Source organism: Mesocricetus auratus, unplaced genomic scaffold (genome assembly GCF_017639785.1).
Source record: "Mesocricetus auratus isolate SY011 unplaced genomic scaffold, BCM_Maur_2.0 Super-Scaffold_100045, whole genome shotgun sequence".
NCBI classification, from domain to species: domain Eukaryota; kingdom Metazoa; phylum Chordata; class Mammalia; order Rodentia; family Cricetidae; genus Mesocricetus; species Mesocricetus auratus.
Genome location: NW_024429222.1, coordinates 1,785,311 through 1,808,851, shown reverse-complemented (window position 1 = coordinate 1,808,851; position 23,541 = coordinate 1,785,311). Strand labels below are relative to the sequence as shown.

At 45.9% G+C, this 23,541-nt stretch overlaps 1 protein-coding gene across 3 annotated transcripts in view; it reads left to right on the top strand.

Annotated features, from left to right (window-relative positions):
* The first annotated feature begins 337 nt into the window (after window positions 1-337).
* The window catches only part of Abcc12 (ATP binding cassette subfamily C member 12), a 67,929-nt gene continuing 44,725 nt past the window's right edge, over window positions 338-23,541 (top strand). For all 3 annotated transcript variants that reach the window (XR_005873061.1, XM_040735353.1, XM_040735352.1), the window contains exons 1-8: window positions 338-414; window positions 7,019-7,187; window positions 12,642-12,797; window positions 15,841-15,988; window positions 16,273-16,509; window positions 18,220-18,393; window positions 18,841-18,988; window positions 23,032-23,180. Coding sequence is in view for 2 of the 3 variants with exons in the window: in XM_040735353.1 (XP_040591287.1) it covers window positions 7,069-7,187; window positions 12,642-12,797; window positions 15,841-15,988; window positions 16,273-16,509; window positions 18,220-18,393; window positions 18,841-18,988; window positions 23,032-23,180 (1,131 nt within the window). In the remaining variant the exon portion in view is untranslated. The remainder of the gene's footprint in view (window positions 415-7,018; window positions 7,188-12,641; window positions 12,798-15,840; window positions 15,989-16,272; window positions 16,510-18,219; window positions 18,394-18,840; window positions 18,989-23,031; window positions 23,181-23,541) is intronic.

Genomic DNA, 23,541 nt, shown 5'->3' with positions numbered 1-23,541 from the left:
GGCAGGCCTGGAGTAGCAGTCAGGAGATGTGGGCAATGACCTCAGCTCTGCTGGACTGTGCTGGAGCCAGCTGTGGGAGGCCTCTGTTCCTTGGTGTCCTCACCCAATGGGATGGGGTTTGGAGGAAGAATCCTCTCCTCATAGACAAAGGTGTGCTCTGGCAGGATGGAGGAAAGGCTGTGTGGGTATGCTGTGTGATCTCTCTAATGCCCACCGCAGGAGCCTGGTGTCCTACAGATCAATTCCAGGATGGCGTAGTGCCCTTTAATGTGATCCTGAGGGAATGTTGGCTCCCTCAGAGTTCCCTTCTCAGCCGTGGTGGGAGCGGCAGTTGAATGGGGCAGTTGGAGAGGAAGGCTCCCAGCAGGCAGGATAAGGGAAACTAAGCCTGAGGTCTGTAGAGGAGGCGGCTAGGTAAGAATGGCCATGGCCAATGGCTTCTGGCCACTCTCCCTCTTATTTCATCCCAGGAACTTGCTCATGCCCTGCCCAGGCAAAGCTCACCTCTGCTGCAATTAGTGGCCCCCAGTTAGTTCTGAGGGGTCTCTGTCACCACCCATCCTTAGGTCAGGCTGCAGGGGTGACATGTTTGACCTTGCCTGCCCTTGTAGGAGGAAACCCTACTTTAGGGTTCCCAGGGATGAAAGAAGCCTGGGACAATCCTAGTTTTGGAGCCCTGTGGTATGTGAAAGAAAAAAAGAAAGAAGACAGGATTTGAACATCTGTGATGTACAGAAGCCTACACTGAACACGTTAGGTCTTTCAGTCCTGCGCACACACGTGCACATGCATGCTCGCAGAGTGCTGCCCTCAGTTTAACTGAGAGACTAATTCTTTTGAAAAAGCTCTTGAATTCACGTTGCAGTCCTTTGTGGTTCTCACAGGTTTAAAATGAGAGTTCTCACCTTTCTTGAGTCATGGTAGACCATTTCTGTGCTAAGTGGGTGACCTCATTTGGAGACACGGCCACAAGCTACCATTTTAGGCTCTTTAGGCATAAGAGGACTTGAGCAGGCCCTCCCTTGGCCTTTATGTTGCTTATCTGCGGCCTTTTCTCCTCCTCTCCTCAACCCTGACATTAGCTCTTCATCACTTAAGATTACTGTTTTAGGCTGGCTTGACCGTAGGGTACCGGGGACAGTCGATATGGCTGAGAGGCAGAAGTGAGGGGTGAGACCTGAGGAAAGCCACCTGAAGCTTCTCTTCTGAAGTGTAGGCAGCTCAGGTCTTGAAGGAGGTGGGGAGGGATAGGAGGCATCGGACACTTTATATTAATAACGCATTTACTGGGCTGGGTGTAGTTCCGTAACACACATGGAGCCTTGGATTCAGTTCCTAGCACCAGAAAATGAGATGGAGGGAGAGGCAAGGAGGAAGGCAGAGAGAAAGGGGGAGGAGAGATGGAGGGAGGGAGGGGGAGGGAGAGGGGCCTGGGGGAGAGAGAGGATTTATGGGGAGGTGGGGACCCCAGCCTCCTATCTGGAAGGGTTTTCTGGGGAAAGATGCAGCTGGGGATCGGTGGAGTCCTGAGGAAGTGAAGGCACAGAAAGAACCCCGACCTGCAATGCGCCCTTGTAAGTGTTGGGAGTGTGGGAGAGCACAGTGCAGGCTTAGAAGAGATGCCCTCTGGACATCTTTTCTCCCCCCACTTTGAACAGCGTCAAGGACAGGGAAACAAATGGTAGGAGGAGGACAGCAGTGTCCATGTGACGATAGAGGTTAGGTAGCCCAGGCGCTCAGAGCCAGAGACCAGCAGCCTTGCTGCAGCCTGTGGTTCTGAGCAGCATGAGTGCCTGCTTTGTGCAGTGTCTGATTGTAGCCATGGGAGCTGTTGAGAGTCTTTGGCCAAGCAAGAAATCCTTTAAAGAAAATGTGCTGCTCTTAATAGATGTTTTCTACAAACTGGGGAAAAAATTGAACTATGCAGACCATATAAAATGGACTTCTAAATTGCATATGTTTGTGCTCTTTGTTCTAAACAGAGGCATCTCTGCTTCTGCCTGCCCCATAGATTGAAGCGACTTTAGGAACCCCCACCTGAAAACAGCAGTGGGCTCCGGGGGCCGTTCACAATCTCCTGCCAGTCCTGGGGTGCTCCATTATGAATGATGGCTGCAGGGTCCCTGGCCTAGCAAACCTCCTATCATCGTGCCAACCCCCCAACCCCCCTCGTCAGCTGCTCCTGCTTCTTTGTGACTGCTGGCAAGCAGATTCCTTCTCACTCTAGGCAGCTTCCTGCTCCTGGCAAAGGATGGCACGCCAGACGGGAGAGAGACGTTACCCAAAGCACACTTCCTGATTTAAAGAGTGTCACTCCCCACCCCGGGCTGCCAGTTTTAGTAAAATACCGGTCCAGCTGCAGTGCTTCCACAGCATCTTAGGACAGCTTAGCTCGGCAGTCCCTGTGGCTTGTTCCGGAAATGACCTCCCAGTACCAGTTTCCTATGTAAGGTTTCCTGTGTTGGACTTTAGGGAGGCTGGCTTCTTGTGCTAGGCTTCTTGGGATGTTTACCACCTCAGACAAACTGACAGGATCCTTCCCCAGGGAAGAGGTGAACGAGAAACCAGAAGTCATGTAAGGCAGGCTGAGTCTTGTCAGAATGGAGGAGCCAGAAGTTGAGACCAGACAAGGAAGAAATAGAGGCTGGGTACAAGATAAAGCAAAACACACCGATTGCCTTCGAATGGCAGAGGCATGTGTGTGGTCTTCCCCGTCCCTGAGATGCGAGCTGGGTTCACAGGGAAATGGCAGTCAGTTTCACAGAAGGAAAACAATGCATTCCCTCTAGGGTTCTTTCGTCTTAAAACGTTTAACTTTTCATTTTTAAATGATTTCAAATTCACTGAAAGGTGGTAAGAATAATGATAAGAAATTTCAGCTATACTCAGACAAAATAACAAGCTGCTAGGATGACTTTAATATTCTCTGCATGCATTATTTATTAGCACTGTCTGTGACCTCCGGACCCCTGTGCCCGTGCTCTGTGCTAAAACGGCAGGTGTGCGCCCTTATGCTTGGCTTTTATTATTATTATTGACACATTTGAAAGTCTCAGATAATTTGTTTCATTTCCTCTGAATATTTATTATCTCAGGAATATGGATTCTTATATAACCAGAATCATGAAAATGATACATATCCTCAATCATTTAACAATCAAAAGCAGGACATTTGACTTTAACTGAACATTGCTGCACTGCCCAGTGTCCACATGCCAACTTCTTCAGTTGTCCCATTCATGCCCTTTCATTGAGATTTTCTTGCTCAGCATGCCCCCAGGACTGTGGGTTGCTTCAAGCCGTCCTGTCTCTGGTTTTCTCTAAGCAGGAACGATTCCTTGCTTCTTTTGTCTTCTGTGATGCTAAGGTTCTCTCTGTGTCTCTGCCTGCCTGCCTGCTTGCCTCAGGCTATCATGAGTGTCGCTCACATAGGTTGATATGTGGGCCTAGTTCATTTGCCATTGGTTTTAAGTGGCAGTGCACTGTGTTCATAGTGTACAGTTTGTCAAGCCATTTTCTTATCTGTGCATGCTGAAGATATGGTAAATGGCCACAACAGGCATTCCTGGAGAAGTAGGCAAAGCATGTTTTCACGAGATTCCGTTGTCTGTGGGTTGCTTGCTGGTGTGTGTGTTTTACATTGCATTTCTGTCTTGGCACCAATAAGCATGAGAGGAGAAGGTAACAGAGGCAGGAGAGGGTTTGAGAAGGGAGTGAAAAGGAGCTTGCAGATTTTAGGTCACTTCATGCACAATTGCTTAAGCAGAGAGACTGTGTCATCTGCCATGTGCAGCTGGTTAGGTTGATGATGCTAAATTGACTTATAAATTATTGGCACAATTTGCCTTCTCACCAGCAAGGTTTAAAAGTGGCAGTGCTCTTTACCTATGCCAAGACCTACAACTTTCAGGCTTTATAATACTGCCTCTTTGAAGAATCAGAGGCAGCCGTTATTGTGGTTTTAACACCTCTGCGGCTTAGAGACTGAGCATGCTTTCCTGTGTGTTTTAAAAATAATTTGTTGCTGTTTTGTTGTTTTGAGACAGGCTCTTACTATGGAGCACAGACTGACCTTAGACTCATTCCTGACTTGTCCTTCCTGTGCTGGGACTGTCATTGTGTGCCACCACCCCGGCTTCATGTGTTCAGTGAGCTCGTCTGCCAATTACCTAGCTACATCTTTTGTTTACCTTCCTGACTGAGTATTTATTAATTATTGGCCTATAAAAATCTTTTATAAATTGTAAGTACTAATTCTTTACAGTTAAAGGGTTGTATTTACATCAGCACATTGCTTTTCCTAACATTTAATCAATGATGCCTTCTGATTGACGAGTTTGAGATTTCAGTGGGGTGGCCTTAGTCACGACTTCAATTATCACTTAAATTTGCATTAAGAAACCCTTCCCTCTCAAAAGCCCATTCATGTCTTTCTCTATATTTATGTCTTACCATTGGGGTTTTCCCTTCCTAGCCGCTTTGCCTATGTATTTGTTTATCTCAGTGGCACTTTGGATTGACCCTAGGGCTAGCTAGGCGCCTCTAACACTGAGTGAGCTGTATCTCCAGTTCTTTGCAGGTTGTTGCTTTTACTTTGAGGCAGGGTTGTGCTAAGCTGACCAAGCAGAGCCTGAATCTATGCTGCTTCTACCCCAACTGACTAAATAGCTGAGCCTACAGGCATTCACCACCACAACTAGCTGTACCTTCAGGTTTAAAACGTGTCTCTTGTAGGCAGCATGTCATGGGATCTTGCTTTTCTACTCTTTGATAATCTCTGCTTGAAAAGTTGAAATACTTAGTTCACGGGTATCTAACATAATTATTGGTATGATTTAGTTTAAGACTATTAACTATCTTTTTTTTTAAAGATTTATTTATTTATTACGAATACAACACCTTGCCTCCATGTACACATCAGAAGAGGGCATCATATCTCGTTACAGATGGTTTGAGCCACCATGTGGTTGCTGGGAATCGAACTCATGACCTCTGGAAGAGCAGTCAGTGCTCTTAACCTCTGAGCCATCTCTCCAGCCCTATTAACTAGCTTTTTGTCTTCCATTTATCTCTTATGGTTGTTGTTGTTCTGTTTTTAAAAATTTCCGTTCCTTATTTCTGCTTTTCAGGTGTTTGTGGGGTGGTCTACTATTTAGTGCTCTCTCTCTCTCTCTCTCTCTCTCTCTCTCTCTCTCTCTCTCTCTCTCTCTCTCTCTCTCTCTCTCCTTCCCCCACCCCTGGTTTCTTAGCTTGCGCCTTGCTTTGGTGTCCTGTCATTTGTAGTATAATGGTGCTATTGCGTTCTCATTTCTTTGAGGGGACATTTCTGTTTTAGATGTCTCAGATATTTGCCACTATTAATCCCAATGGACACATATGCACCAAATAGGTAGTATGTGCAGCGATGGGACTCAGTGTCAAATGTATGACTGTTAGTGAGAGAGACATGAGGCCCACAGTCAGTTGTGTAAAAAGGAAAATTTCTCAGCAAAGGAGAGGTGTGATTTGAGCCTCAGAGTCTGAACAGGAATTGGACAAGTGAAGGAGGGACCAGCTTGCTCCAGGTGTGTGCACAAAGACCCAGTAGCAGCAGGCGTGGGTGGCACTTTGTTCACGGGACATCAATACATTTAACCTGACTGGAGCAGAGTGTGAGAGTGTACGTATGGAGAGGGCAGGCCCACATTAGCAAACGGTTTAGCAACTCTGGAAATTTCTATTTCCTGATTGAATTAGGATTCTGGAGCCGAGTCTGTGGAATTCTGGTCATTAATATTCATTAACCAAATGAAGAGATTTTGAGCAGATCTACTGCACATAAAACATGTGCCTCTCCCATCTAATTTCATGTCTCGGTTTCTACTGAGATTTTTTTCCTGTTTCTGATAAAGGAGTTTTTGTTTTCATATTTTGTTGTGAGGGAAAAAAAGCACATCATTCCTGAGGTATGCCTCTTGTAATACAGGACACCTAAGGACTTTTTTCAAGGTTACTGGAGGAAGAGGAGCAAACCTCAGTTCCCCCAAGACTGGATTGCCAGGGACAAGATCGTCATTTTCAGAGCAAGGAAGTCCTTCCCTTTTCCCAGCCTCAGTTTCCTCTTCACGATAGTGAGGGATTTGTAAAAGAGTCCATCTGAGGGCTGCTTCCATTCCATGGTTTACCAGTGATGAGAATTGATTTCATCGCTCTTTCTAGCCAGGAGAACTTCCAGGGAGAACTCACAGGAAATTGAGCTGTGTGTATTTAACAGTATGGATCTGGCCTCTACTTAAGAGGGACAGAAATCATCTCAACACAGCTTAGCAATAAAGGGACATTTATCTATTGTACTTGGGGAGAGGGCTGTCGTGGGAACTCAGGGTAAGCACAAAGGTAGGCCCCGGAAAAGGACAGGACATTAAAATAAGAAGAGCCTGCTGTGGATACTCCAGAAATGGGGGAGTTGATCTGTAGGCCAGGCAGACACAGACTGACTTCTCTCCACCTGGGTGATGGGTTTTTCCTGGGGGCACTGGCCACAGGATTAATGGAAACACAGGCTTGTCAAGATGCGGCTGGTCCTGAGGAGTGGCCTTGTTGAAGTCCATTTTGCCCATTGGGTATCCAGTTGGAAGGGGTATGAAAGCTCCCGGAAGGATTCAGACAAATAAAGGTGTATATGTATGGCAGAATTCACCCACACCAAGAAAGCAGGACCGATTTTCCTGAGGCTGCCTTGCTAGGCTGAGAACTGGCCTTGCCCATGGGTTCACCCTCACTGAAATCTCACAGGCGGACCTGTGACTCCCAGCCAACTCAAGATTGGAACAGAAGAGGAATGAGATAAGCTTACTCAAAATGTAGGTTCAGGGGTGTTGGTGGTGCCTGACCACAGTCCTTCCTAGATATTGAGACTGATGGGTAAAACCATGTCTGAGGGCTCAAAGCAAGCAGGGAAGCCTGGGTGCGACAGAGGCTTTGACTGTACTCCCAGTGTCCTCAATTCTCAGTGAGCCTTCTCCATCTTTGTCTGCAGAGTGAAACTGTCCCAAAGTTAAGAGTCTAGGGATCCTGAACAGCATCAGGATGGTGGGTGAAGGCCCCTACCTCATCTCAGACCTGGATCGGCGAGGCCAGCGGAGATCATTTTCCGAGAGATATGATCCCAGCCTGAAAACCATGATCCCAGTGCGACCCTATGCAAGGTGAGCCAGCAGGAGGACTGAGGCGGGCAGGGCCCCAGGGATCCCAGCCTCTGCCTTCCGTGTGCCCCTGCATATGTCTGTCCTGTGATTCAGCCAGCCAGCCACACATCCACTCAGTCAGGGACCACTAACTTCCTCTTCCTGTGGCCGGGGAGAGGAAGAGAGTTCATGTCCCAGCTCCTTTCCCTGTGCTGGGACTGCTCACCAAGTCTGTAAACTTCTCATTCAGTCTTGCTTTATGCACCAGGGTGGCCTGGAATCTTCCTGCCTTGGCCACCCAAGTGCTAGGACTGCAGATGTGTGTCGTCACAGCCAGCTTCCTTAGTCACTCTGAAGGCTCTGCCGCCGTCTTCAGCCGACGGGAAGACGATTAGAAGAGGCTAAATCACTTGCCTGCTGTTCAGAAGGCAGCCTTCACCTTTTTTTTCTTTTCAATATTTATTTATTCACATTCATTAATTTTCTTTTCCATTATTATTATTATATTACCACATTCTGACTGAAGTTTCTCTCCTCTCTCTCCAGTTCCCCTCTACTGTCCTTCTGCCCCCTCTGTTCACTCTTCTGTTTCTCTTCAGAAAAGGGCATGCCTCCCATGGATATCAACCAAACAAGGCATATCAAGTTGCAGTAAGACTAGGCACCTCCCCTTGTATTAAGTCTGGACAAGGCAACCCAATCTGAGAAATATGGTTCCAAAAGCCACCAGAAGAGTCATAAATAGCTCCTGTTGCCACTATTGGGAGTCCCACAAGAAGACTAAGCTACACAATTGTCACATATATACAGAGGACTTAGTAGGTCAGTCCCATGCAGGCTCCCTGGTTGTCTGTCAGTCTCTGTGAGCCCCCATGAGCCCATGTTAGTTGAATCTGTGGTTTTTCTTGTAGTGTGCTTGACCTCTCTGGCTCCTAGTGATGCATGAGCATGGGACATCTTTCCATCTTCTCCAGGTTCTTTCTTCAAAGGCTTGAAGGTCTTGCCATACAGGTCTTTCACTTGCTTGGTTAGAGTTACCCCAAGATATCATATTGTTTGTGGTTATTGTGAAATGTGTTATTTCTCTGGTTTTTTTCTCTGCCTGATTATAATTTGTATGTAGGAGGGCTACCGAATTTTCTTTAATTAATCTTCTGTCCAGCCACTTTACTGAAGCTGTTTATCAGCTGTAGGAGTTCCCTGGTAGAATTTTTGGGGTTGCTTACATATACTATCACATCATCTGCGAATAGTGATACTTCTGACTTCTTCCTTTCCAATTTATATCCCCTTGATCTCCTTTTGTTGTCTTATTGCTCTAGCTAGAACTTCAAGTACTATATTGAAGAGACCTTTATCATGAAGAGCTGTTGGATTTTGTCAAAGGCTTTTTCAGCATCTAATGAGATGATCATGTGGTTTTTCTTTCAGTTTGTTTATATGGTGGATTACATTGACAAATTTTCATATGTTCAACCATCCTTGCATCTCTGGATGCAGCCTACTTGATCATGGTAAATGATCTTTTTGACACATTCTTTGATTTTGTTTACAAGCTTTTTGTTGAATTTTTGCATTAATATTCATGAGGAAAGTTATTATGTAATTATTTTTCTTTGTTCAGTCTTTGTGTGGTTTGGGTATCAGGGTTACTGTGACCTCAAAAGGAAATTGTCAATGTTCCTCTTGTTTCTATTTTGTGGGATAATTTAAAGAGTATTAATTAGCTTTTCTTTGAGAGTCTGGTAGAATTCTGCACTAAAACTATTTTTTGGGGGGGTTGGGAGACTTTTAATGACTGCTTTGATTTTATTATGGGCTGTAGGTCTATTTAAATTGTTTATCTGATCTTGATTTAACTTTGGTAAGTGGTATCTATAAAGAAATTTGTTCATTTCTTTTAGATTTTCCAATTTTGTAGAGTACAGGTTTTTGAATTATGACCTAATGGTTCTTTGGATTTCCTTGGTGTCTGTTGTGATTTTCCCTTTTTGTTTCTAATTTTGTTAATTTGGATATTCTCTCTCTTTACCTTTTAGTTAGTTTGGATAAGGGTTTATCTCTCTTTTTGATTCTCTAAAAGGACCAACTCTTTGTTTCATTGATTCTCTGTATTGTTCTCTTTGTTTCTGTTTTCTTGATTTCAGCCCTCAGTTTGATGAGTTCCTGCCATCTATTCCTCTTGGATGTGTTTTCTTCTTTTTGTTTTAGAGCTTTCAGGTGAGCTGTCAAGTTGCTAGTATGAGATCACTATAATTTCTTTATGAAGGCACTTTGTGCTATGAACTTTCCTTAGTACTGATCCCATTGTGTCCCATGAGTTTGAGTATGTTGAGCATTCATTTTCATTGAATTCTAGGAAGTCTTCATTTTTTTTTTCTTTATTTCTACCTTGACCCAGTGGTCATTCAGTAGAGAGTTGTTCAATTCCATGAGTTTGTGGACTTTCTGTTGTTTCTGTTCTTGTTGAAATCCAGCTTTAATCTGCGGTGATCTGATAGGATACAGGGTGATATTTCAATTTTCTTGTATCTGTTGAGACTTGCTTTGAACTAAATATGTGGTTAGCTTTGTAGAAGGTTCCATGAGGTGCTGAGAAGAAGGAATATTGTTTTGTGTTTGAGTGAAATGTTCCCTAAATATATTAGGCTCATTTGAGTCATAACATGTTAGTTTCATTATTTTTCTGTTTAGTTTCTATCTGGATGGCCTGTCCATTGGCGAGTAGGGTGTTGAAGTCTCTCACTACTAATGTGTAGGATTTGACAGATGATTTAAGCTCTACTGTTGTTTCGTATACAAATGTGGGTTCCCTGGTGCTTGAGGCATACGTGTCCAGAACTGAGATATCATCTTGGTGTATTTTTATTTGATGAATATAAAGTATCCTTCCTGCTCTTTTTTAAAAATTAATTTTGGTTGGAAGTCTATTTTGGTAGATATTAGAATAGCCACACCAGCTTGCTTCTTGGGTCCATTTGCTTGGAAAATCTATTTCTAACCCTTTACTCTGAGGTAATGCCTATCTTTGATGCTGGATCCTGTTTTCATATCCATTTTTTGTCTTCTTATTGGGGAATTGAGTACATTTATATTGAGAGCTATTAATGATCAATGATTGTTAATTCCTGTTATCTTGTTGTTGTTGGTAGCTTGTGTGTGTGTATCTGTGTGTGCATGCGCATGAAGACTTACGTGTCCCTTCTTTAGGTTTTTCTTGCATGAAAATATTTATTGTGCTTTCTTGGGTATAGTTAACATCATTGCATTGGAGTTTTCCTTTTAATACTTTCTGTATGGCTAGATGTTTGGATAGATACTGTTTTGATTATGTCATGGCATATCTTGTTTTCTCCATCTATGGTAATTGAAAGTTTTGCTGGGTATAGTAGTGTGGACATCTGTGGCTTCTTAGAGTCTGCAAGTCATCTGTCCAGGCCCTTCTGATTTTAAAGTCTCCATTGAGAAGTTGGGTATGATTCTAATAAGTCTACCTTTATATGTTACTTGGACTTTTCACCTTGCAACTTTTGGTATTCTTTCTTTGTTCTGTATATTTAGTGTTTTGATTACTATGTGGCAGGGGGACTTTCTTTTCTGAACCAATCTATTTGGTGTTCTGTATGTAAGGATTCAGGCGTTATGCTGGCCTTCCCCTGTCACCTAGCAGAATGCACTCAGGCATGGAACCCTGGTCAGCCCAGGATTCCATGATTTTGTAGTGTGCACACAGGTGCAAAGGACCCCTTTAAAAGAAAGACCCCGCCCACTAATGATCTCTTTCTGCTCTCTGTTTTCCCTCTCTCTTTCCTGCTATTCCCCTGTGGTAGACAGGACTTTTCCAGTCTCCCTCTTCTCTTCTGTCCTCTCTCTGTAGTACTGGTGTGGTCTCAGATGCAGTGGAAGTCTTCTGCTGGAGTTGTGGGCCAGGATATCACAGCCTTCATTTTTTGTTTTTTATTATTTATCTAATATAATTTATTTATTGATTCTTAGGGAATTCCACACCATGCATCCTTATTCTGCTCACCCTCTGGCCCCCCATATCCTCCCTTCACTCCTGGGGAACCCTTCTCCTGAAAGAAAATTTTAAAAAATCAAACCAAACCAAACCAAACCAAAGCAAGCAAGCAAAGAAAAACAAGAAAAAAACCACAAACAAACAAACAAACAAACAAAAAGCCTCTTTGTTTCTCCTCCTTTCCTGTCTCTTCAGCACCTCTTCATTCATCCTGGTGGCATTGGGAGCAGTGTGTAATACAGTGCACCCTTTCATTAAATCAGCTTTACTAGAAAATGTCCATTGCAACAAGTCTGGTTCAAAGTCTTTGGTTTCTGGTACACCATCATCACTGGATCCTCACTGAAACTCCTCTCATGTGTGCTTCTGAGGGTTGGCCAACCGTTGACTGGAACAATAGAGACAACTGGGCCATTTGGTCACAAACTCTCCAGTGGACTTCCAAGAGAATGGGTGGATGCAGGCAGGACGCCTTTAGACTCACACTCACAGCAGCACACAACTTTTGCTGTGTTCTGCCCACCAAAGAGAGCTGCAGGACATCTCAGATTCAACGTGAGGGAAATAGACTCCAACTTCTGCTGACATGAGCTGCAAGACCACACTAAGGGCCTGCAGCACAGAGCCAGAGAGTGGGTCATTTTACACTCTACCATAGTGTCTCAGGCAGCCTGACTTCCAAGCACATATGCTCAATAATTTGATATATTATTTTATATAACATTTACCACAACACTAAAGATTGCTGTCTTTTCTGAGTAATAGAGATCCAAGTGGCATCTCTTGGTCTTGTAGCATGTCTCAGATTTTATTTAGTCTTGACGGTCTCTCTCCTCTCTGTCATACACATACTCCATTTTGACCATATTCATTCCATGTATTTTTCAATTTTTACGATGTAAGTACCACACCCTGGCTACCAGCATAACATCACTGAAGGAGAAGTTGGAGAGACGTACAGTGGTTCCCCACTCCTGGACATCCCCACCACAAAGATGGTAAACTAATGTGAGGAACTTAAGAGGACAGGGACAGTGATGCAAACGCTCACTCCAACAGCATGTTTGTGAAAATTAGAACAATCAGTATAGACCCCATGCAGCATGACCCCCAAATTAATGCAACATTCTGTAGTTTTTGACTTGTAATCTAATGAATATATTAAAATTATAATCAAAAATAGTAAAATAATTAGGTGGTGCTAAGTTTTGGGTCTGGTTTCCTTAAATGTATGTTACTCAGTTTTGAATATTGGCTGTGCTTAACAGCTGACCTGCGAGTTTCCTGAATGTCTGTTCTCCTGAGCTGGGGTAAGCTAGACCAACAACTACCCAATGGGCTGATGAAGGCAAGCCCACACATGACTGTGATTACTACTGTGGTTAGAAATACAAGCCTGGGTACTAGGGCAGTGAGCCTGGCCCCCAGGAACGTGAGAATACTATTTGCTCTAGGTTGGCACCCAATCCTGTGGATGATGCTGGCCTGCTGTCCTTTGCCACATTTTCCTGGCTCACGCCCATGATGATTCAAAGTTACAAGCACACACTGACTGTGGACACCCTGCCCCCGCTATCACCATATGACTCATCTGACATCAATGCCAGGAGGTACCAGGGTCATCAAGGGGGCGGCTTTGTAAGCAAGGGGTCTCAAGAGTTCTTTTACTTGTTTCTGTGTTCCCCTGTATTGACTCTTTTCAATAGCTGTTCATTGAGATGTGGGTTGAACTGCCTGCACTTCTTGGCCCAGTCTCTGGGGAAAGTATTGTTGGGTAGAAAGGACATAGAGGGCTCTAGTGTGAGGTTGGGGACTGTGGGAGCAGCACTGTGGACAGTCTGTGCTGTTTGGGACCCATCTGGACACCCGCATGAAGCCCTAAGCATCATTCCTGGTTTTATTTATTTTTAAAGTATTATCATTGTATGTCTGTATTGCAAACTGCCAATATTAGTCAATTATGACTTGTAAATGTACCACTGTTCCCAACTAATTGATGTTAGTTGTAGTTTAGCACTGTGTAAGCAGTAAGATGATTCCCTACCATGCTTCTGTTCCCATATAAGAGGCAGATACGGTTAGCATGTAGCACTGTAACCTGTGCTGCTATTGTTTGCAGAAAATGCCTCATATGTTTTCCCACTTACAGGCCACCGTGTGTGTGTGTGTGTGTGTGTGTGTGTGTGTGTGTGTGTATGCGTGAGAGAGGTGAGAGAGAGAGAGAGGGGAGAGAGAGACAGAGAGAGAGAGACAGAGACAGAGAGACAGAGAGAGAGAGAGGGTGTAGTCTTGGATGGTCTGGGACTCACTATGCAGACCAGGCTGGTCTAGAATTCAGAGATTCACTTACCTCTGCCTCCCAAGTGGTAAGATTAAAGGCGTGCACCACCATACTCAGTCCAGGTTATGCTTTTTATGGTGAAGTTAAAACATAGAACATGGAGCTGGAGAGGTGGCTCAGTGGTTAAGAACACTAAGGTCCAGCCAGCACCCACAACTATTTATAACTACGTGGGAGCCAATTCCCTCTTCAGGTGTGCACACATAAAATAAATAAGTCTTTATAAAAACTGGGCATACTGTGTGGCTGCCACCTTGTTCTTTTCAGTTGAAAATGATGAAGACTGGTTCACATCTGCACAAAGACACCAGCCTCGTTCATTCTTTGTCTTTAATGTGCGTGAGTGTTTTGTCTGCATGTGTGTCCGAGCATCATGCATGAGCTTGCTGTCAGAGGAGAGTGCTATATCCCCTGGAAGGGGAGTTACAAATTTTTGTGAGCTGCCACATGGATGCTGAGAATCAAACCCAAGTCCTCCACAAGAGCCACACGTGTTCTTACCTGTAACCATCTCTCCAGTCCCAAACTTCATTCTTTGTGATAATTGCATTGAAATTGGTTCCGAGGACCTATAATGTCTTGACCAAGCAAAGTCCTCAAAACTGCTACCTTTCTTTGTCCTAGAGATGGCCCTAACCTTGGCCACATGGTCCCAAATATGAAAGAAACATCCTGGAGTTTATGCTAAAGGGACTGAGTGCAAGTTACAGTCTCGAAGTTGCTTCTAGGGGAAGAATTGCCCAGCCTCTTACCCCTGCCCTGAAGAAATCTCAACTACTGTTAATTTCTCTACAGTCTTGAAAAGGTTTCCAGGGAGTTTTGAGGGGGCTATACCAGTGTCTTTGTTGTGATGGATTTTCCTTCTAGCTTTCTAGCTAGTGTTTCCAATTAGGGCTTTTATTTTATTTTATTGTTGTTTCCTGCCCAACATCAGCTGCCCCTTTTTTTTCTCAGCTGATTTCACTCAGGCCAGGAGAGCAAGCACCAAGTAAATGCTGACTGTTTAGTGATGTGCTCAGTTTTATCCCAGGCCTTTTCTTCTAGAATCTGAATTCCAGAGGTGCAGCATCAGCAGCTGGATGCCTCCCATGTTTCAATATCTAAAGTGCAGGGAGTTTCATTTGAGTTTGTATGAATGTAGGATTTCCCTTCCTTCCTTTCTTTCTTTCTTTCTTTCTTTCTTTCTTTCTTTCTTTCTTTCTTTTCTTTTCTTTCTTCCTTCCTTTGTTTCTTTCTTCCTCTCTCTCTTCCCTTCTCTTTCTTTTCCTTCCTTCCTCCCTTCCTTCTTTCCTTCCTTCCTCTCCCTCCCTCCCTCCCTCCCTCCCTCCCTTCCTTCTTTGTTTCCTTTTTTTGCCTGTATGTTGAACACATGTAGCTTCACACAAGCTAGGTAGGAGTTTAAAGTTGCATTATTGACCCTCAGCCCCAACCTCATGATACTTTCTCTCTTCCTCTCCCCTCTCCCCTCTCTCAGTTGCTAAGCCTGAGGAACTGGGCTCTACTCTCGGGCTCCGTTCTCCTTCCCTCCCAAGTCTAATGCACCGAGCCTTGTTGTCATCCCCTAGCCGCCTGTCCTGAACCCCTTTTAACTTTCCAGCTCTGTGCCTCAGTGAGTACCCACAACTAATCACACTGGCAGTCACCAAGTAATCTTTCAGATGTGCAAATTATTTCATCTCATTGGCCTAAAGACCTGCAGTTGTTTTCCTTGCAGGCAGGGCCTGGCACAACCTAAGTGCCCTCCCGAGGCCCTTGAAGTCCCATGGGAGTCTGCTCGGCCTTGCCTCCTAGCGTCCTTAGCTTCATGTGCCATAGGCCTGTTGTGCAGGATTCCCCTTCAAATCTTGGAAATGGACAGTCTTTTTTGTTTCCTTGAGATGAGGTCTAGATTAAAACTTCAAATTCTCCTGTCTTAGCCTCCAGAGTACTTGGATTATAGGTACACACCACCATACCTTGCTAAAAGAACAGACTCTTTGCCCCCAAAGAGGACTTTTAGCTCTCTATAGCTCCCATCTTCTTATGCTTATATTAGCGGTGTTGGAGCCAGAAGCTGAGGAAGGAAAGACTTGGGGTGGTACCTAGTGCAGATATTATCAGCAGCTCTGTCCAGGGACTGCCTCCTTCCCCTCCAGCCACTACTTACCTGTGCTGAGGAAGAAGAAAGAATGAATGCTGCTTGCCCAAAGGCACCAGTGACCGGGACAAGGGCAGTGCTATCCAGCTTTGCAAGAGTTTGCCCACCAAAGCAGTTCCAGACGATAGGTGACATGGACTTCTGTCCTTTTTCCCTTCCCTTTCTTTCTTTGCAGATTTCAGATTCTTTGGGATGAAGAAATACAGAGGGTAGGGCCTGAGCGGGCCTCTCTGGGCCGCGTGGTCTGGAAATTCCAGAGGACCCGTGTGCTGATGGATGTTGTGGCCAATGTTCTGTGCATCGTCATGGCAGCCTTAGGGCCGGTGAGTGGGGCTGACTCTTCTGAATTGTCTCCCAGTTGCCCAGCTAGACAAAACACGTCCTTAGTCACTTTCTCTAGGAGTTGGTGGCTTTAGTGCATTGCCTTTATCTCCGTGTTCCTTGAAGGTGGATTTTCATAAAGCCAGTCCTTGTCAAGTGCAGCCACCACTGCTGAAAGTAGTGAAAAAGTCTGCCTGTAAAGCCAGCTTGCTGTCATTAGAGGACCTCCGTATGCAGGGAGCCCCAACCAGCCACCCTCCCTTGTCTCCTCCATGCTATTTTACAGACAGTTCTCATCCACCAAATCCTTCAGCATATTACCAGCATTTCCTCTGGACACATCGGGGTTGGTATTTGCTTGTGCCTGGCCCTTTTTGTCACCGAGTTTACCAAAGTCCTCTTTTGGGCCCTTGCCTGGGCCATAAATTACCGCACAGCGATCCGATTGAAGGTGGCCCTCTCCACGCTGGTTTTCGAAAACCTGCTGTCCTTTAAGACATTGACTCACATCTCTGCAGGCGAGGTAAGCAGAGCTGGAGAAGGAGGTAACGCCCGGAAGATTGGCCCTGTTCTGTGGGTGTGTTCCTGGGTGGAGTACCCGAATCCTTTCTGCCCGTTCATATCCTGTCCACCACACCACCTCCCCTGCCAAGCAAGGGTGTAGAAGCGCAAGGAGAAGTCAGGAGGAGGAGGGCTGGCGTCTGAGCTCCAGAACTTGAAAAGCGGGCACAGAGCTCCAGGGTGACACCATTCAACCCCTTCCATTACAGTGAGGACAATAACACAGTATAGGGCACACTACAGGTATTTGGTCAAACTGATGGGCAAAGCTAAGAATTGTGTATGGTGTAATCCTAGTACTCAGGAGACGGAGGAAGAAGCAATGGAAAATTGAGACTAGCCTGGGCTGTGTAGTGAGAACTTGCTCCCTTCAGGGGGAAAATATTCTAATTGTGTAAGATCTCTGGTGCCAAAGATATAGAACCATGTGCAGTCTCCTTCAGAGCTGACATTTTCTTAAGCCCTTAATCTTTAGTAATAAAATCTTTGCTGCTTATTCAAGGAAAAACTCCCCAGTCAAGGAAACCCCACATGATATTTGGTGGAAGGACTTGCTTCTCCTTCCCAGTTGCTCCTTCAGTGTATTCCAATCATCTTAATGTCAATTATGAATAGATTCTACAAGGGCTGGGGGCGGGGCTCCGTTAGCAGAGTGCTGGCCAAGCCTGTGCAGAGCCCTGGGCTCCATCCCAGCACCACATGGGCCAGGTGTGGTGCTTGCTGCCTGCAATTCCAGCACTCAGAAGTAGAGGCGGGAGGATCAGAAATTCAAGGTCATCCTTAGCCACACTACAAATCTGAGGTCAGCCTGGTACACCCAAGACTGTGTCTTAAAAAAAGAAAGCAAATAAAAGGAATTTATCCCACTTTATCTGAAAGGAGTCTGGAAGAAGGTAGTTTGGGCCTTGGGGGAGGATGGCTTTGAGAGCCTTCCTTTCCTTCATCATTTTCTTATTGCATGCCTCTCCTAATGACTCAGGATGGTTGTAAGAGATCCAACCACATCAACCTTTTCAGAAAGTCAGTAGGAGGGAGAGAAAAACATAAATAATGTATCTTTCTGGGACTGAGCTTAGTTTTCTTTAAAAATTCTTCCCCAAATGTGGCTCTATAGTTGGGCTTACATGTCACTTTCAACGCCACAGTCACATGGCCACACACTTTGCACAAAGGAGGCAGAAAGGTCTCCTCCTCCTCCTTCTCCTCCTTCTCCTCTTCCTCCTCCTCCTCCTTCTCTTCCCCTCCCACACACCTCTCCCCTCATCTCTCTCCCTTTCCCTCTTTGATGGTTTGGAGGGAGACACGGTCTCACCGTGGAGCCCAAGCTGGCCCAAACTCAAGATCCTCTTGTTGCAGCCTCCTGGGTGCAGGGATCACATGGTTGGAGGACCAAATCCACAGAGGAGACGTCTTTTAGTTGGGCATGTTGCTGCCTTGAGTAAACCAGAACCGTGTCACTAAAGACATAAGTAGGGCCTCAGCAGGCCACCAAACTCTACCCTATCTTCTTGCAGCCCTCTTCTTTGGGATCTTCAAGTCTAAGAAACTAGCCCCTCAAAGTCATGCCAGCTGACCAAACTCAGCTCATTGGTCCCTTGGTATGCCCCACTTCTTGCTAATCAGAAGGATTCCAGAAGGGTCCCAAGCCTGAACCCATGTGTTTTCTTTCTAGGTGCTCAATATACTATCAAGTGATAGTTATTCCTTGTTTGAGGCTGCCTTGTTTTGTCCCTTGCCAGCCACCATCCCCATCCTAATGGTCGTTTGTGCAGTGTATGCCTTTTTCATTCTGGGGTCCACAGCTCTTGTTGGGATTTGCATATATATCATATTCATTCCCATCCAGGTAAGTCAGGGATGTACAATGCAAAATGCTTGACATTTGTGATCAGCACGTGCACTTTTGCTGAACTGAGTGTAGGGCTTCATTTCTGCAGTACGAACCCAAAGCCCATACCTCTATGAACACAGGTGTTCTGTCTTGACCTGGCCCATGTCATCCATTAAGAACTTGAATCTGAGTACCCTGGGGGAGGAAGGATGCTCGTGCAGTTTGCCAACGTTCTTATTTTCCTGCTCTCCATCCTGGCACTTCATCCTGTCACCTGACAGATTCCCAGTGGTTTCCTCCTGGCCAAGTCAGCTGCCACAGTGCAGAGGAAGGACTGGACTGATCCTCCCAGCCAAGTCCCCTTAGAACTTTGTTTGGTGCTATCTTCTGATGCCTGGATTGTTAGGCTAACTGCAGTTTAGCAATTCTCCCTGAATATACTTGCTTGTACCTCGATTTCAGATGTTTATGGCCAAACTCAATTCAGCTTTCCGAAGATCAGCAATTTCAGTGACAGACAAGCGAGTTCAGACAATGAATGAGTTTCTGACCTGCATCAAGCTGATTAAAATGTACGCCTGGGAGAAATCATTTATAAACACCATTCATGGTAAGATGAGCAGCGAGCAGCTGCTTTGCAAGGCATTCACATGGGTAGAATGTGCTTTTTAAAGGGCTTCATAAAGTTCTGCAGGGCCAGGCATTGCAGCAGGGGGCAGGGCAGAGTGCTGAGGGGCTTCCTAAGGTACTCTTATAGGTCAGAGGATTTTTCCAAGGAGTGTAGCAATTTTTTAATAGATCCAGACATCTGTTCTAATGAACCCAAGGGTGAGCAGCATATGGTTTCGTGTTTTCTGGGGCACAGAGAAAATCTAATGCTGGCCGGTTACCCTCGACAAAAATAATCCACAAACATATTGGAGCAGTAAAGGAGCTATGTGAGGCTATTTCCTTGACTTAGAATATGTTCACATACATACCTCCACACGCACCCATACCACACCACACACACCACACACCACATACACCACACCACACACACCACACACACACACTCATTCCATACCATACACACACTACACACACACCCACACCATACCACACACACCACACACACACTACATACACACCATACCACATACACATTACACACATACCACACACAGACTACACACACACATCACACACACACCATACCGGACACACACCACACATACCCACACCACACCACACACTGCACCACACACACACACACACACACACACACACACACACACACACACACACATGCCCCCCCCCCCATCTCTCCGTGTTCCTAGTGGCTTTATCATACTGACACAATGGACCATTAGCAGATATGAGGATGCATTTGTAGATTGCCCTCCCCCAGGTGACATCAAGCCTATTTCAGTCAAATCTAAATCTTTTTTTTTCCTTCCCAGCACCGTTGTTTTATTTAGGGCAGAGCTGGGGAAAGTCTACGCCCTTCTGCCCCCTTCCTCATGTCACTCAGTCCTGCCCCAGTCAGGCACTAGAACCCATTGGAAAGGCTCGCGAGAGGGCAAAGAAGATCTGCAGGGCGTATGGCCTTCACCTCTAAGCAGCGTCCCTCTCCACACTCCAAAGATCTGGGGACCTCCCGACTCTTCTAACGAAAGCATAGCTTTTCTGGTCCTTAGATAGAAGGCCGAAAGAGGGTACCCAGGATTTCCCCTTCTCTGAAGACCCTGGAGGTCTATGGAAGAGACAGGCTCCCTGACGGTGGGGACAGGGGTAGCCCCGCAGGAATTAGGAGAGGAATGCCAAGTACACGGGAAGCAAGGTCTCTTGAGAGAAGTGCAGGATTCGCCCTCACACAGGGCAGGACTGCCACTCCTGCCGCCAAGCCTCCATCTGCATGTCCAGCGGCTTTGGTTTGAGGCAGATACCACACAGGCTTGTTCATCACAAGTGTCATTCCCTATCTGACACAGACTCCAAAATACCCAGTTCCGGATGCACTGGACCACTGGAGAAGGGCAGGCAACTCCCCAAAAGCTCAGGTTCAACCTTCTCCGTGGGGATGTAGGGGGCCTTCTCGCTGTCCTTCAGCGGCTGCAGACCTTGTACCACTAAATGTGAGCCCTACAGAACTCCTGATGTGGCAGTCACTCCGGGACCAGAGGCCCTGCTGCAGTCAGATCTCAGGGCCTGCCCTCATACTTACCCAGTGTAAACTCGGGGTGAAGCTGTGTTTGTGTTCCAGGAACTGGAGCACCTGCTTCAGCCCGTGTGCTGGTGCAGGCCTCTGCTTCCAGGCCTCAAGAGGCCAGGCAGGAGGATTGCAAGGCCTGTGGCTGCTTGGGCTGTGGAGTGAGACACTGTGCCCCTCAACTCAAACAGCAACGATAAACAAGAAACCCCAACAACAACCAAAACAACAAAAAACCAAAACCAAATGAATAAAACCCCAAAGATAACATCAAACACACCTTGCCCCCAAAACAGGAGAAAACCTGTTGCTCATGGATGGCAGATCCTCTGGCCGGGACATCAGCAGCTCAGTAGGCTTTTGAGGATACAGAAATGTTTCCTTCACACTCTGAACTTAATTCAATTTCATTTAATTCTGATTCCACTCTGCTTAATTCAACATAACCCAATTCAGTATAGCTCAGGTCAGTTAGGTTCAATGATTACAAATTCCTACTCTTTGCAGACCACAGGAGCTGCCCAAATGGCTAGGAAAAGGGTTTCCACTGCAAAGGTTCAGGGAGGACTGTAGTGTTAAGCTCGGAAAAAGCCCTGTGTTTGTTGGCTCCAGACATACCCAGAGCCCATCTCCATTCCATCAGCATCCTGGTCCAAGCCAGTCTCCACTTAGAGGCCACACAGGAGCAGAAGCAACAGCAGCCACCTCTCACCCCCAGCAGTCACCCATCTTGCTCCGCAGAAACCTTTTAAAGTAGCAGTCACTGCCTCTCGCCTGCGGGAAATTCCTCACTAGTTCCTTACCTCACTTAGATCAAATTTATATGTTCCTAGTGGAATCCAAACTCCTTTGTTGGCTCAGTAGACCTGGAGTCTGGTGGCCTCATCTTCCTGTGACCTTTGGTGACTTTACTCCAGCCCTGAGGACCTCGGTTAGCTTCAGGGCATCATGCCAGGCTCCTTCAAGCTTCAGGCTCCTTGTCCTGTCGCTTCCTGTTAGATGTTCCCTCTTGGCTTTGTGTTGACCTTGGGTCTCTTGCCATCACTGACTTCCAGAGGCCACCTGGACCAGTGTTCCAAGTGTGCTTACACTGTGCCAGTGTCACCTTAGCCCTGGCTATTTCTTTCTGATCATCCAACACAATTTTAAATTATTATACTCAAGCTTTATTATCAACAGTGTTTCAGGCTAGCCCAGAACTAGCATCGAAGCCCATGGTGGCCTCTAAGCTAAGACCCTTTTGCCTCAGCCTCCCACATGGTGGAATTACAGGCATTTATTTCTATTTTTCTTTATTGCTTATCTTCTTTACTGCAACCCTGCTTGCTCTGTGTCCCCAGCCCCAGGCACAGCACCTGTTGTATAGTAGACACCAAATTCAACCCCTGAATGGTCGATCGACAATTATGTAAGGTAGAATGGGGAGAGTACCAGAGGCCCTGGGAGAAGCTTGGCGGTGAGGGCTTAAGGGGAAGTCTCTTAGTAGGAGCAAAGGTGTGGACACTGTGGGTTCTTGAGGTGAAAGGCAATAGAGTCTCAGGGCTGGGAGGGGCCTTGGAAACCATCAACTTGCAGGAGTGCTGAGAGCCTAGTGCTGCTCAGTTTGTGTCCTGGGGTTTGGATAGTTTTCATTTCGCCCTTATTTGGAGGAGAACCAGGCAGAAATAATTCATGTCTTTTCATTGCATTATACACTAGTCTATTGCTGTGAAGGAAACTCTTAGGAGAGACATTGTAATTGGGAACCTGCTTACAGCTTCAAGTCATCATGGGAGTAGGCTGGCAGGTATGGTGCTGGAGCAGTAGTGGAGAGTTCACATCCTGATCTGCAGACAACAGGGAGGGGATGGGTAAGACTGGGCCTGGCATGGGTTTCTGAAACCTCAAAGCCCACCCACAGTGACACACCTTCTCCAATAAGGTCACATCTACTCCGACAAGGCCACACCTCCTAATCCTTCTCAAACAGTTCCACTAACTGGATGCCAAGCATTCACACATATGAGCCTATAGGATCTTTCTTCCTTTTGAGTGTGTGTGTATATGTGTGTATGTGTGTGTGTGTGTGTGTGTGTACCTGTTTATGCATCTATATGTATGGGTGCATGTATGTGGAGGTCCAAAGCTGACATTTGGTGGTGTCTTCCTTGATCTCTCTTCACCATATCCATTGAGGCAGGTCTCTCACTAAACCTGGAACTCGCTACTCTGGCTAGTCTAGCTGGTTAGCTTGCTCCAGGGATTCACTGCCCTGCCTTCTGAGTGATGGGATGTCAGTTAGTGTCCCTTCCTGTGTAGACTCTATGTGGGTTCTGGGGACCCAAATTCTGGTCTTTACACTTGTGTGGCAAACATTTTACCTGCTGAGCCTTTTTTTTCCCCAGCCTGGGAAGAATATATTTCTTAATGTTAGGATTTGGCATGCAAAATAAGATCACCACTGATTGCCTTCTCTTTTGCAGATATAAGGAAGAGAGAGAAAAATTTACTGAAAAAGGCTGGATATGTCCAAAGTGGAAACTCAGCCCTGGCCCCCATTGTGTCCACCATAGCCATCGTGTCAACTTTCACTTGCCATATCTTCCTGAAACGCAAGCTTACTGCCCCTGTGGTAAGAGCTTTGTCTAGGTCAGGCCACCTTTGCCCCCTATCCTTGGCAAGCCCCAGGTGAGACGCCCCTTGGCAACTTTGTCATGCATGGCATTGGAGCCCCCAGTTCCCATTTACCAAATGATGCTGGGACATTTCACTGGACTAATTAATTAGGGTTTGAGCCCGGGGCCTTGGGCATTATAGGTTACACCTCAGTTGACTCTGATCTAGTTTGTATATGAGTGCGTGAGCTGACAATACACTTAGGAGAGCCTGTCTGCTGTTCTTACTGTGTCCTTGCAGATCAGGGGTGGCTTTTAACAGTGGAACACAGTTTAGCGAGGGAAAACAACCCAGGAACCCTTGTGAGCACTTAGATG